Consider the following 16,213-nt stretch of genomic DNA (forward strand, 5'->3'; position numbering starts at 1 on the left):
AAAAAAAATAATCCACAGTCTCATTCTTTCTTATTTTCATACTAAAAAATGAAAGTTGCATGAGACTTTTTAAAAATGAAATATGATTTTTGCCAAAGTTCAACCGATTACCCTTCAACCTTTTTCATCCCAATCAATAATTTACTTTGAACCTTTCAACTTCGAGATTGACAGAATATACGGAAATTCATTTTAATTAAAAGCGATGAAAAAAAAAGTGAAGATACGGATGAACTATGGCAATAAGTTTTGTTTTTTTCTCTCTTTTTCTGCTTTTTAACGCATCACTCTATTCACTATTACATATTTACATATATATATAATATATTTTTCTTCTCTGTTTTTGAATTCTTAAACAACCTTGTACAGTAGCAAAATGCACACACGAACATTATATAAATAATCTTTTTTAACACTGCTACATTGCTTTTAAACACATAGACTACATATAAACCTTGTACATAGTTTAAGTACTATATTTATGATGCTTGCAATAGTATACTGAGCGATCGAATTGGCAAATAATGTGAAGTAGTATCGTTGATTGGAAATTATTAATTATTATTAAATATTTAGGTTCAAAATTATGGTGCTGTAGCAAGAATTTAATAAATAGATAGATCGTTACAAATAATTTTGTTATCAATGCGCAATATGAAGAATTTCGAACGCTTGGCTAATTATTGAAAAAATATATTCGAAGCTAATTTGTTCCTTTTTTTTACTTTTACGCGAGATTTTTGAGCTTTTTTCATCATTGAAAAATATCTCTTTTTATATTATTGCGTTTATTTGAATGTCACGCTTATATGTATTCGCGGAAAAGAGAAGAAAAAAAGAAAAGAAATGAGTGAAATTTATAGAAGGAAGAAGTATGCGTATATTTTTACAAGCATGTTGAACAAATAGTGGAACGTTTTCAAATAAATGCGAATTCTTATTTTCAGGATATTTACCGAACAGTACAGGTAAGTCCGGCTACTCATGTAATTTCGATGTCCAGCTTTTATTATATTAAAAAATAACGAGAAAAAATACACAAGGAGGAGAACATTCTTTTTGTTTTTTAATGTAAGGGTCACATCATTTTACATTCGAATATGAATTAAAAATGAAATGAAATGATTTATCTTTGAAACGAAAAATCTAAGGATACGTGTTCATGGTTACCACGAATTCGTATTAAAAATACGAATATTATATATAAAATGTATAAAAAAAATCATTTAACAATTTACAATATTTTTTTAACTTTATACGGAAAGATTTGTATATATACATATATATATATATATATATATATATATATATATATATATATACATATTTTATTTTATTATATATGTACATATAATATGTAAATACACACACTTTACAAAAAGATTAATTACAATATTATTTAAGTATTCATTTATTTTTAACACGAACAATTGTTTCAGTACAATCGATATCAATATCGATATCGAATCGATTTGTCATCATTGATTACTATTTCGTCTTAATTTTTTATCTCTCTTTCTGAATAACTTTCTTTTTCTATTGAAAGGAGACCGTATCGTTGTAGGAACGAAAGAACGAAAGTGCATAGCACGTAAATATTTTTATCTAAAGTGGTGCAAACAAGTAGTCGATGAAAGGTGGTGCATCTAGGGGTCCCCTGTTATATATAATACGTTTTATATACTTCTCCTCTCCCCATCTGTCGTCAAAAAGATTATCGACACGCTATGTATGGCAAATGAATCCAATGTTTGTTCGACGAAACATCGGCGTCGATAGGTTTTCAAATCTTTGGAGATAATAAAGTACAACAAAAAAATTACATATAGATAAAAATAAAAAGAGAATAAAAACAAATATTCCGTTACTTGACTTATTCGTCATATAAGTCACGATTCACAAACTCGTACTTTAATAACAAACTATCTACGTAAATAACGATTTACTCAATTAACGCGCAATCCTTTTAATTGTAACATTTAAGTGTCGACAATAGGATGTAACAACACACTTATTTACATATATACATATATATGTAATACGTTTGTTGATCGTCATTTTCAAACTATTTTCTTACTTTTTCATGTTAAATCATCACTTCTTCAAGTCCAGTTTTTTTAACATTGCATTTGTTTTAAGTAACGCATAGAATGAAAGTTTAGGAGAAAAAGTTGTTACATCAAATTCGAACCATATCAGTGATTCTCAACGTGGACCATTCATTTCATTGTACGAGTTTGAATATTTAAAAATCTAATTCGAGTAAATTATTCGACAATTCATCAATATTAATATTCGTCAATCAAATCGTAAATTCGAATTAAAAATGTAACTGTTATCTATATATATTTTTCAAATTTCAAATATAACATTAAAAATTATTTTTCAAAATCTAATATAATATTATATGCCATTAAGGAAAGGGGGTCATTTCAATTTTTGATGCATCAAAGTAGGACACGATTTAAAAAAGGTTGAGAGACACCCGTGTTAGATGAAACAAGTGTAGTATAGTGTAGTGATACGAGTCATTATATAGTCAGTCACATGACGAAGGACCGTCGAATAGGAGGACGCACATGTTACGTCAACTGACGTTAAATAATTGACAAGCTTACTTACACACGTTATCGCATTTTCTTTAGGATAGTAGAAGAATTTCTTAAATAACTAATGACAAGATATATGGACAAAAATAAAGAATAGCGTCGTTCATCGAAACAAACTAACTTCGTCTCGAACAACTGTAATTTCTACGAGCGTTACACGACACCGAGTTTACTGGCCTGTTGCTATTTTTGCAATCAAATACAAGCTTATGCATCAGCAAGAAACTGATACATATTTATAAAATGAAGACGGTCATATGACGTAAGTGACCTTAACTTGGCGAATAGCTTGTAAGTAGCTGATTTGGAATCGATCCATATTCCTAAAGTGCGATATGTCGTTTATTACTCATTCACTTTTTATTATTAATAATCTGAAAATAGTAATTAACTCCAAGACATTATGATGTTTATTTGTTGACCTATTTTAAATCTCAATTATTGCAACCTTTCCTTTCACGTTACATGTTTTGCAATAATAATTAAAAGATTAATCAATTTAACGGATTTCGTAAATTCAATTATTTAAACGAATAATCGCATGATTATTTTCAGTGTCTTACGTAAAACTTGCAATATTATGCGCAGCCTGTTCTACGTGACGATCGTATGAACGATCGAGAATATGAAAAGCTGTTAAATCATTAGGAGTCATTAACGTGACCAGGATGACCTAATCAAGCAAACTCTTCTGTCGTAGAACGTCGTTTAAGTTGACCTTTTATTATTTAATTTCGTTCTCCTAAAAGATGTATAAGTGTATGTTGTTTTTAATGAACAATGCTTAGAAAGTTTTATTAGAAAATATAAGTATATATAGTATATATATATATATATATACTATTCAGAGATTAGAACTTGACCTATGACATAAATGCAGGTAATTAATTGAAATTATATCTTATTTTTCCTTCATGTTATTTGATATGACACTTTATTTTCCTTATTGGCAGAAAGGATCATAATATCTTTTAATTCGATGCATAAGATAAAAGTTCTACTTCTCGATGCATTATAATTGAAATATTATAATTTAAATCGTATCTCAATTCTTTTATATTTGGTTTAATAACTCCTAATTTCTGCATTAAACTTGTATAACGTATGTAACTATATAAAATCAAAGTTGTTCGATTAAAATTCTAGTTTCTTTTTAGGAGTACGATGCAAATGACCCTGATATTTGTCTAATCGATGTAACTATATATGCGTTGATCGTGTTTACGTCGGAAACTTGCTAACTCAACTCGTGCTACCAATTTCCTTTTTATTCCAATTATCTATCATTCTTGTTATACCAGTTTTAATATAAACGTTCTGTGACAATGTCACAACCACGATATTATTGAAACGATACACGATATTTTACACGATATTGTAGTATTACAATTTTATAATAAAAAAATATTTGTTTACATATATTTGTATTGTTAATTTGAAATCTATTATCAAATAATAGAATAATATTTGTTAGATGAAAAATTTTGCATATTTTTTTGGCTTTTAAAATAATGTAAACGTGATTGGGGAAAAAATTAAAAAAAATCATATTTTATTTGTTATTTAAAATGATTTTTTACTCTTAGTTCGTGAAAATCGGTTATAAAACGAAAACTTAAAAGATAAGAGTTTGACGAGTTTCGAGAGAGAGAGAACGTTAACGGCAATGGAAAAAAAAGCCGAATCGATTAGAATAATTCATTTCCATAATTTCATTTCTTACCTTACGACGAAACTGTAAGAAATTTCGAAGGTTTTGTGCTCGTTGAAAAAGTTCGTAAAATTCATAGAATATTTTTACCCATATAAACTTCTCGAGATACGAATAATAGTATTTTTTCTTTTTTTTTCTTTTTTATTCTTGCAAAATTTGAAGAGATGCGAATAATATGATTTTCTTATAACTTATTGGTTTTTTTTTCTTTTTTGGTATAATCAAAAGAAAAGAGAAAATACGAGTGAATATCAGAAAATGAACGTGGGCCCTCTTTGATACGTTCGATTTTTAACATTTTTGACAAGGTTAATGCATTTCATCCGTGTTAAGTCAGTCCTCATGAATTTTTTCCATTGAAAAAAATTAAAGTCAGTTTGGTAGATGACTCGTGAAAGCGATTGATTCGAAGAAGAAAATGCCAAACGATCTGAACAAGCGCGTCACGATGTTTCTTTCATGAACTATAACACATAAGATTCTTAACGATTTTTCTATGAAACTTCGTTGATCCGTGATTAAAAAAAAAAAAAAAGAAAAGAAAGAGAAGAAGAGAAAGAAAGAAAAAATTAAAATAGAAACTAGAAAGAAAACTCGTCGGATAAGAAAGAAAGAAAGAAAGAATAATCTGAAAAAAATAAGTTTTCCACTTCGTCGCTTATCGACATTTAAAAACTACAAATATCTAAAAAGTAAGAAGAAAATAGTAAAATAAAAAAAAAAGTAAAGAAAAGCAAAGTTAGTTTTTCCCAATATTCTTTCGAATTTATTCACATATACAATACCTATCGTCATTGAGAAGATGATGCAAACGCGTTCCCATTACATTTCCGTTTCACTAAATTCGCTAGTTGCATCGATGAACTTTGCTTGGGATCGTGTGACAATGCATAAGCATCCGTGTGTATATATGTATATATGTGTCATGTGTCGCGAATAAACGTGTTTGATCGGTCATGCGTAGGAAATGAATAATTTCGTTCACTCAAAGCTGGAACGTAGCCGATTTTCTGATGCGTTAGTGGGTGTCTCTCGCTTTTCTTATTTCCTTTCAATGACGATAAATAGAAAGAAATATATACATATATATACATGTATATATGTATATGTATATGTATATATAAGAAGAGAAGGGGACAATTACCGATGATCGTGCGAAAAGGATAGCGAGTGTGTAAGAGTAAAATTAAGAGAGAGAGAGAGAGTGAGAGAGTGAGAGAGATAGATAGAGGGAAAAAGAAAGAAAGAGAGAAGAGATAATGCACGGGTTACGACGCGCATGCTTCCCGCGCAAATCGTGAACCCACGTAGTACTTCCCCCTTCTCTTTATCGTCCCTACCCCCACGAGAAATCTCTGCGAAACCAGAACACCCCGGCCAGTATTCGACATCGCGGCAAACACGAGGTGTTTGACAACGTTCTTCGTCTCGTACACGTACGTTTTATCGCGTCACATTCTATATATCCTATCTTTCTCATTTGTTATTATTTCACTTTGTATTTCATTCCACTCGTCATTTCCTTAACCCTTAAGATAGTATAGAACACGTTCGTCGATCAATCTTTTCCACACCTTTCATTGTAACTCATACATTCGTACTTTACATAACGGATACTCATATATACACGCGTATAAACTTTTCCTTTCTCTTTTTCAATCTTTTCTTTCTCCTATTCGATCACAGCCGGTCGATGAACTTAGGCTTATCGCGCTTTGATCGACAATCGGTTTGTATCATTCTCTTCGTATTAGGTATAAATGTCCTATTTGTAAATATATAACTGAAAATTGGTCTATTGTTCGAAACATTTGAAAGAGAATAAGGTTCGTTAATGAAGCTTTTCAAAACGTCCTCGTTTATACATCCTGCGTGTCTGAGTGTGTATATGTATATATTATAGTGTGTATGTGTGTACAAGAAAGAGAGAGAGAGAGAGAGAGAGAGAGAGAGAGAGAAAAGAGAACCAATCAACGTATAGATGTTTCATATTATTTATTATTACTCGCTTATTATTATTCGTTCGATTCGATAAGATTTTATCCTGACTCTTGAGGGCTTTCGTGACTCATGATAACTATTATCATTCTCCTGGTTTGTCCGATATTGATCATGATTTTATTAAATACGTTGTAAACTCAGAGACACTGTTATTTTTGTATAAATTTGTAAATGTATATTCACGTTAATCAACTCATAATATACGTAGTGACGAGATTTCTTGCAAACACTAATATTCGAAGTTTTGTTCAAAGCATAGAACATTGAGTAACTTTTGTCAGTTTACATTAGGTCGAGTTCATCTGACAGTTTCCATCGATAGTAAGAGCAGTCAAACCACGCAGTTTAAACCACACTTTAGATATACAGACAGGCTAAGCACTATAGCAAATGAGGAACGTGATATACAATATCTTTTGTCCAAGAGAAATGAGCAAAATCGATAAGGAATTTGATTATAAACAAAGCAAAATTGTTCACTTCAATTGGTTTTAATCGGATTAAATAGTTTAATATTGAGTTTAATAATAAAGTAAGTGTCTCTCGCGTCCTTTCGATAATAACAATTATGTTTTTCTACTATGTTTATTAATTTTCATTTAACAAAGTTATAATAGTTTGTATTTAACGGTATACGTGTGTCTATTTGTTCAATATATTTATTACTTGATCTTTTTTATTTTATTTCTCATTTAAAATTACGTCAGGTTTTTTCTTTGTCATTCAACAATTTGAAGGGTTAATTCTCCTTTAGGGAAAATGTTTAGATAGGAGGCTAAAGTTTTATCGACGAGGGAGGACAGGAAAGAGAAAATTCGATAACAGAAATGTTTCGTTACGAAGGGTGTCGTACTAGTTTTCGTTTTTTATCTTCTTCCTAACAAAAGTCTGTTCCAGTAAGCATATTCTTTTTTCAAATCGATTCACTAAAATGGCTTTATGTGTATATAACAAAAATGCGTAGCAAAACTTTTGGAATAAATTTTTCATATTTATGGTTAGAGACAAAAAATATATATTATATCAAAAGGAATTTGAAAATGTATCATTCTCGAGTTATAAGATTTTTAAATATGATAATCATGTATTCTAAATGTATATGTGCTGGTTGGAATTATAATAATATTTCTTTAGATGAAATATTAACAATAGTATTATTCTACTTGTATACAAAATTCATCCAGCATCTCATTTATTTTTCAACAAGTTTTTTCTTATTCTTGCTAACACGTTAATCCATTTTCATAGTTTTAAAGATATTCATTATAGCGGAAGAAAAAATTCTACGCGGTCACGGTTATATATTTGAATATAATATACAACTTTGAATTTAATTTCAAAAATAAAATAACTACCATTAAAGTACATTAATTTTTAGATAAAATTGTGCAGTTGTATAATTCTGGAATGAAGAATTTTCAGATTTTATTAGCATGACCAAATATTATTTTCTGAGAAAAAAAAATTAATTCTTCAAATTACGTTGCATATTTCTGTTTTACCCTGTTTAAAATATATATATATATATATATATATATATATATATATATATATATATATTTCCATGAAATTTCGTTCTTATTATGTAATATTACTGTATTATCGTTTTATTACAATAATATACAAAAAAAAAAAAAATGCAAAATAGCAAAAGCTATTGCTCGCGAAAGTTAAAGTAATTGGAAAAATGATATTCGGTATTTGTAATATAAAAATAATCGAAATTTCATTATAAAAATAGAGGAATCAATTCTATTTTGTATAATTTTAAATACCTCTTTGATATTTTTATATAAGATTCATTTAGAAAGGAATTCTTAAAGATACTACTTCTTTATATCAAAATAAGTTTTCTATGTTATTTCACGATATTTTTTTTCTTTATATACAAATATTTCTTTTGACTTTTATCGAGATCCCCTTTCACAGGTACGACTTCCTTACCGATGAATCCGTTACATCACGAAGATTAATTCTCAATCGGATTTCTTTATATTGATGACGTTAGCGATATGTTCAATGACGTTGTTGTAAATAAGAAATCCTGTTTCCTTTCCTATTAAAAATATTTCGTCAGACGAAAGAATCAATGATACTTCGCTAAAATTTCATTCTTATGAATGATTTAATTAATAAATTAACGATGATTGGAGATATAGCATCGCTAAATTGGTTTTACGAAAAAAAAAATCAAATTTTTTTTATTTGAAGACTTACAAATTGAAAACGTTCATACTAATCCGTAGTTGAGCTATACATAGTAACGGTTTACATAACAAGAAGCACAGTTTCGAATTATACTTCAAAGTTGTACAGGGAGATACGTAGGAGAGGGGGAAAGCTTGAGAAAAAAAAATAAGAGAAAAAAAGATAGAAAAAAAGATGATTGTATTTTTAGTTTTATTTTTTCTTCGATCGTGGACGAATTATTGGACAGTGTAATTTAAATTATTGATAAATGGGAATGTGATTTATTTGAATTTTTTTGTTGATAATATTCTTAATGATTTTATCGGTTTCGTTTGTTATTCGTTATTATTATAAATAGTTAAAACATTGTGAAGAGTCGAGGATAAAACTTGAGAGACAAAGATTTCTTCACGAACGTCATGGGATGAAATTCTTCAAGAGTTACGTCATCTCTTCTAACGTGGCAAACCCTAGACACAACCATAAATGGTCGATCAAATATCCAGTTTTGCTTTCTAATGCATTTCTTATCGTACTACGTACAAATTCTTTCTCTCTGTCTTCCTTCTTCCTTTTTATTTTGTTTTCTAAATTCTTTTTGTCATCTTTCGTATTAAATACTTTTTTTTACATCACATAACAAATTTTCGTTTTTTCCACGACGTTAGAAAAATTAAAATTTAACTTATCTCTCCTTTTATTATTAATTATTCGACAAAATCGTAAAAATATAAAATCGTGTCTACTAATAAAAAGAAATTATTTTCGTATCGCGTTCACATACTACGTTGACAGTTAAAAAATAATAAAAATAATTTCATCTATTTCATGGTATTATTCTATTCGTCTATTTGTACTATGTGAAAAAATAATATATATCCATTGAGTGTCATACATTTTTCTGTATATGTGTATACGCGTCTGTCGACGATGTTACACGCGGTTTTATCAACGCAGTATCGATTGTATAATACATATACATATATATATATATATATATATATATATATATATATATATATATATATATATATATATTATTTTACAATTTGTTAAAAAGAGAAAAAAAAGGACGATAATAACGAGATCACGTTATCAATCACTCGTTATATGAGTATATAGGTATATTCGCGTCGATAAAGAATATATATGCTCTATCTTCCTTGATCGCTTATTTTACTTGAGGAACTAATTAATAAGCGACAAAATGAAAGAAAGATAGAGATATAAGAGGATAATTTATCATGAATATAATCGTTTTTACCTATATTGCATTTCTAAGCATTTTACTTTCTTTTTTTTTATATATTATATAGTTAAAAAAAGAACTGTGCTGCTATTTGTTTCGTCAAGGACGTCATAAAAATAGTACACTCGTAATACTTCAGTTCAAAGTACGGAAGAAACGAAATATTTCATTTCTTTTATTTTTTTCTCCATTTACACGTCGACCTTTATCCCATTTGAACTCGATTCCTCCATGCACGGTAATTTGGTACAGTAAAAATATTTCTATTATTTTTATTATATATAATCATTCGAACACGTAAAAAATCTCAAAATGTTATCACAAAAATTTTCTTTCTCTTTGTTAAATCATGTTTGTCATTTAAAACAACGTTAAAGAACGAATATGTGTCTTTTGAAGATTTTTCATTCTGCACGTGACAGATGATTAGAGCAAAAAATAAATACCACTATGTATATTCTATATATGTTATATGTATTTATTTTCCAATTAATATTTATATCAGAAAATATTGTGTTGTTTTAATTTCACGGAAGATTGCACTTTTTTTTCGTTTATATGTCATAGTTTTCTAAGCTATGATCAGTAAATGGTACATCACGTGTTATTTTCGATGATACAATTTTTATGCAAAATATTTCAATAAATATTAAGAAAAATGTATTTTAATATTCAAACAAATTTTATATTTATATATTTTTAGATTTTTATTTATTTTATAAAAAATTGAAGAAGTTTAAAAATCCCTGGTAACCTGTTGAAAAAGCTTTAATCGCTCTCTCTCTCTCTCTCTCTCTTTCTTTCTCTATTTTCCTCTTTTTCTTTCTCTTTCTTTTTTAACCTTTTGCATAGAGTAGAAAGCTTTAGAAAAGAGATTTACCGTTGAGTCTCAACTCGATCGAATAATTTCGCGCAATATATCGGTGGTTATAAAGCTGGGTCAAAGGTAGTAAGAGAAAAATCTGGTAATACCTATGTGAATGAACATTCGTTCGATATAACCACCCTGACACGACATTTTCGCTTCAAAATGAAAACTCTTTTGCTTCGCTTCAAAATTCAACGGTTTATTTATAATATTGAAAAAATAAAAAAATAAAATAAAAAGAAAAATTCGTTAAAGTTAGTCAAATTGAAAAAACGAGATTTGATTGACGTTATTATACACACGAGAGTATTACTTTTTTATCGATTTTTCGAAATTTTCAACGATAACAATTTTACAAATTTTTCTCTTCTCTCTCTCTCTCTCTCTCTCTTTCTCTCTCTCTCTTACACTGACTCTTTTTCTCTTTGCATCCTCATTCACATCTTCGAATTTATGGAAAAAGTCACGTACGGTACTTACGTTAGATGTGAACTCTTGGAATGAAAAAATTTCAAAAAGAATGGTCGTTTTAACATTAACCTTTTCTTTATCATTTTCGTTTTATTTTTCTTTTCATCTTTCTACGAACAACGTGATTTAGATCCAATACCGAGTCGGGGTAGACGATATAACGAGTCCAATATACTCGAACATTTTTAAATTTATCGCAAAAGATAACTCATTGCGTTTAGACTATCTTCCTGTCACGTAGAACGCATTCAACCCTGTCAATTACTGTTTTATTCGAGATAGTTCGATAAACGGATAAATAAATCGATCTAAATTTACGAAAGATTTATATTTTCAATAAAATGATATATATATATATATATATACTTTATTTTTCTCTCTCTGTGTTTCTATTATCTATTACCTATTGACAATTTTTTTTATGAGAATTTCTTTTTATTTATTATCTTTGTATTCATTTTCTCCCTTCTTACCTTGTAAAAACAAAAATCATTACACGACATTCGATGATCAAAAAACGAGTTGTTCGAACGACACCAAATTTCACCAATTATTATTAACAATCGCATTCCTTTTGTCAAAAGAACGACCTTCGCGATCAGAAGTAGGTAGTAGTTCCCTACTTGAAAGCTTTATTTCGAAACTCGATGAACGGCTCGTTTAATGTTTTTATCACAAAGCATTAAATGAAGCAGCAAAGCTCTTTCTTTACCACGTAATCCTATTGGTCATACAAGGGGATGTCTTTATTGGAAAACCGTAACAATTAAATAAAAAGCTTCATATATTTTTTATACTCATTTATCTTAATACTTATATATTATATATATAATTTAAATCTTATATATATATAAATTGTATATAGCAGAAAATTATAGCTTATTCCTTTCATTAATATCAAATTATAAAATTACGTTTCACGTTAAGCTCTTCTAATACATCCATTTTTTGAATGAAAACGTGATAGGAAAACTCGATGTCCATTTTAAACCTTTTGTCCCATTGAAATTAATTTTTGTATGGATCGTAAAAGCAAATTGCGATATCAGATTCTTTTTGGCTCTCGCCTCCAGTCTTTCCATTTGTCTTTCTATATCTCTTTCTTTATCCATTCATTTGTCTCTGTCTCATCTACGTGTCTCGTACAACCCGGAAACCAGCACTTCAATTGTGTATCATTGTCATTGCGTTTAAGTTTCAAGATAAAGAGAATGTCGAGCCAACCGAGCAGTATCCCCGGTACCAACCTAATTAGTTTCATTTGGATAAGTTGCTACTTGTCCCAGTTTAAGTTAGAGAGTGACTGAGATCACGAGAAAATTACTCTACGTCGTTTCCTCTACTCATGACGTATTTTCAATGCCGATTCATCTTACGACATATTCTCAACTTATTACACGATATATAGAAATAAGATAAATATACAGAATTTTCACATAGCAATCATATAAATCGATTGCATTATACGTACTCAAGATCTGACTAAAATAACGCAACATAATTTTCTTATACTTAGAAACAAGAAACATAGATTACATCAACGTGGATTTGGTTTTTCAATTATGAGACTTTTAAGAATGATTTTATCGTTAATATACTTTAATTATTTTCATTTGTTAGAATAAACGGTATTATATTTCCTCGTATAAAATATTCCAAATATGTTTGTACTTCAGTTTATCTGTTTATCAAATTTGGAAAATACTTCAAAAGTTTCTGACGCAATATACTTAATTATAGTTGTTAGTACGTAATCAATTCGTTTGATGATGTTAAAGATATTTAATATGACTAAAAGTTTACAGCAAAGATGACTACATATTTGAATGTAATATAATTATTCCATCTTATACGTCAGATTGAATTCCAGCAAATGAAATAAACGTAATTTGTGTACGTTGAGATAATATTTGAAAATTGTATAATTTAATAATAAAATATACATCTCGAGTCTATATTGATGTAAACTATTTTTCTTTTTTGACAATGAGTAAGACAGTGTCATTTAACACTAGATTAACGGATGTTTTGTTCAATATTTTTTAATGGCTTACAAACATTGTTTAAATGAATAATTGAATAGAAGGTAGGAATTAATATTTAAATATATTTCATTATGTAACTAAAAAACAAGATATATTTTTTTTAAATAACACATTTAAGTTTTATACATTGTATATATGTATCAAAAAATTTTGAAGTGAATCAAATTGGCTCATTTCGTAAATCTAGTGTTAAAATTTTTAAAAAATTACTTTGTTATACTTTAAATATGCATATAAGATATAACAAAATAAAAATATAAAAATTCAATCGGTACGAATGTATGTATTACAATTATTCGTTCAGTAGTTTAACAGTTGATGTTTTTCATCGTGAAGGTATCTAATCCTTTCGTAGTTATTTTTTTTACCACCCACGTTATTTTGTAATAGTTGCTATCTATCGTGATTGCGATCTTCATGTCAAACGATTACACACACATACACACACATGACAACGAAACGAGCGTTCGCTTCATTCGTTTCGATTCAAAAGACAAGCTCGTATTATCCAATAGGGTAACCTTGTACGTAAACCGCATCGTTACGTTGCACAGTGTAACCACGTCTGTGTATTTCCCTGCCTGACAGAAATGCAAATTTACGAATTCAAATCTAATGGCGAACGTGAATTCGATCATAGTCATTATAAAAACATGTATTCCCTTTCATCCCTTTTATCCTCTTTTCTTGTTTTTTTTTTTTTTTTTTTTTTTTTTTTTTCAAAGAAACGAATTTTTCAGTGTTTTACTAAAAGTGAAAACGAGAAGAGGAATTATCATTTGTGATCATCGTTCAACATATAAAACTAAAAACAATATATTGTTAAAATTGGCACGCGTAATAAAACACACATATACGCATATATAGAATGAGAAAATAAGGAAAAAAAAGTGAAAGAAGGTAGCTCTTGAATGAGGAAAGTGCTGATCGATAAGGAAAAACCTTGACCTACAATTTGTATCGATTATTATACGCTCTTCTCCCTTTTTCTCCCCTGGTAAAAGAAATTAAAGAAAAATCAATGGGATGATTATCGGAAAAAAAAGTTATAATAATAATAATAATAATAATAATAATAATAATTAAAAACAAAAAATAACAACGCGAAAGCAATCATTATCGAATAGAAAGGGATTAATATCGTGGAAAAAAAAATGATAAGGGAGAGGAATAATAAACGGGAGATGTTGGTCGTTGATCATTGGTGATGGGAAATTTGGAACAAGAGGAAAATTTTATTCCAACCAAGAAGAAGAAGAAGAGAAAGAGGAAAAAGTGGACGAGGAGGAGGAGAAGTGAGGGTAAAGGAAGGAAAGAAGTTAAAAAAGTTTCGGCCTAAAGATGTCCGGTTCAAGTGGTGGCATGATTGACTTCCCGAGTACTACGGGAGGTTTGAAAAGATGTGGGGGTGGTATGAGTTCACCATCTTTGGGGGCGGGTATTGCAGTTGGGGGGGTAGCTGGCGGTGGTCTCCCAAGGACCTTGTCAACCTCGGCTCTTAGAGTTCGACCTCAAAGGAGGGCAGTATTCTGGGAACAATGTTTCGAGACACCTTCCAAAAGGGATTTGTAAGTTATTCAAATCAAACATCAAATATATAATACAATACATAATAATATATTGTTTTTTTTTGTTAAATATATCTTGTCCCTTTTTATGGAAAACACAGAAAAGACAAATCACAGGACTACCTTTCTTAATAAAACTATTTTGTGTTTTTGGTTGCGTTTGGTAAAGGGTGTTAAACTTAAATAAAATAAATAATGTTATTTAACATATCAATTGGTATATGTAAATTTATTTAACTTATTTTAATCGTCTTATATTAAATCGAGCTGGATTCATTTCAAATATCGCAAATTTCAATAATTATAGCAATAGTTTTATTTATCATTGTACGTGTTATTGACTGCTATATAATATAATATATATTATCATTTACAAAAAATATTTGAATTGCGTAGTTTTATATTATTTATAATAAAATTTATTAAAAGTTCAATCTATGTAATTTAAATCACTGTATAATTAGGTCTATTCAATTTCAAGGTTTATACGAAAACTGTTTTCTCAATTCAATGAAATCTTTTTAATAGAGTTTCAGAGAACTAGTATCTCGTGGCACTATTTCAAAAACAAAACGTTTCAAACAAATCTTTTGCCAAATCATAGTCACATACTTAATCGTCTGTTAATGTTCATTAATGTTTGTTAGTGTTCGTTACTGTTTTGTCGTCGAACAAATCATTCAATGCAATTTCTTGCAATACGAATATGACATGGACAAATTTATGAAATAAATCATTCTTTCTATCTATCTATTTATCTATCTATCTATCTTTCTATCTATCTATTGGTTTCTTTCTCTCTGTGGGTTGTCCTTTTTGGAGAATAGCCAGATGTTCATTTCGTGCTTTTCGCTTACGAAACGAATTATGTTGGCGTTCCCTTCTTTATGAGCCCTAGCATGTTAAGAGAATCGTTCAATATATATATATCTATACATATACATGCTGCTTGAATCTCGAACAGGAATAAACAAGATCGTTGGGCATTAGATCAACTATGAATGGAGACTAATGAAAGTAGAGTTTTACGAAAGGATAGATAATATATAGGCAGGTATTAGTAACTATATGTATATATACATATATTGAGTGCGAATATATACGAATGGTTTGTTGAAAAGAATGAAGAAAAATTGAACCATTAAAAAGTGCATATGTATATCGAGAATTATAAGCTAGGTTATAATGAAATTTTGTAGTTTTAACCGTTTGTTCTCAAACGATGTTACAAAATATTGTTTCCTAAATTTCAAGATAGATTATTATCTTTTGCGTGATAATTTACTTATCACGCATATTTTCAACTTGTCCGTTCGTATTGTTTTTTTTTTATCATACTTATCAAAAGATTTATTCGCTAGTGTTACCTATTCTACGATTGTATAATAATGAAATTGGATAGGATAATCGATTTATTTCATTGTTAATTTGATATCGGTATGACATATTCCAGTCTCGTGGGTCATTCGTGCCAAGATTTGTCTTTGGTCTCTTGAAA

At 28.8% G+C, this 16,213-nt stretch overlaps 1 protein-coding gene across 16 annotated transcripts in view; it reads left to right on the plus strand.

Moving 5' to 3' along the window:
- Window positions 1-16,213, plus strand: part of dnc (phosphodiesterase dunce) — a 202,911-nt gene that overhangs the window by 142,375 nt on the left and 44,323 nt on the right. For 13 of the 16 annotated variants that reach the window (XM_015315611.2, XM_015315615.2, XM_089176452.1 and 10 more), the window contains one exon: window positions 948-968. The exons of 2 other annotated variants lie outside the window; for them this stretch is intronic. In XM_015315611.2, the coding sequence (XP_015171097.1) occupies window positions 948-968 (21 nt within the window). Of the gene's footprint in view, window positions 1-947; window positions 969-14,554; window positions 14,716-16,213 lie in introns of those variants that run through there. One more of the 16 variants, XM_015315619.2, reaches the window with a different exon arrangement.

The sequence above is a fragment of the Polistes dominula genome, unplaced genomic scaffold, assembly GCF_049000335.1.
Source record: "Polistes dominula isolate Pdom_NZ unplaced genomic scaffold, Pdom_raw_medaka contig_25, whole genome shotgun sequence".
Taxonomy (NCBI): Eukaryota; Metazoa; Arthropoda; class Insecta; order Hymenoptera; family Vespidae; genus Polistes; species Polistes dominula.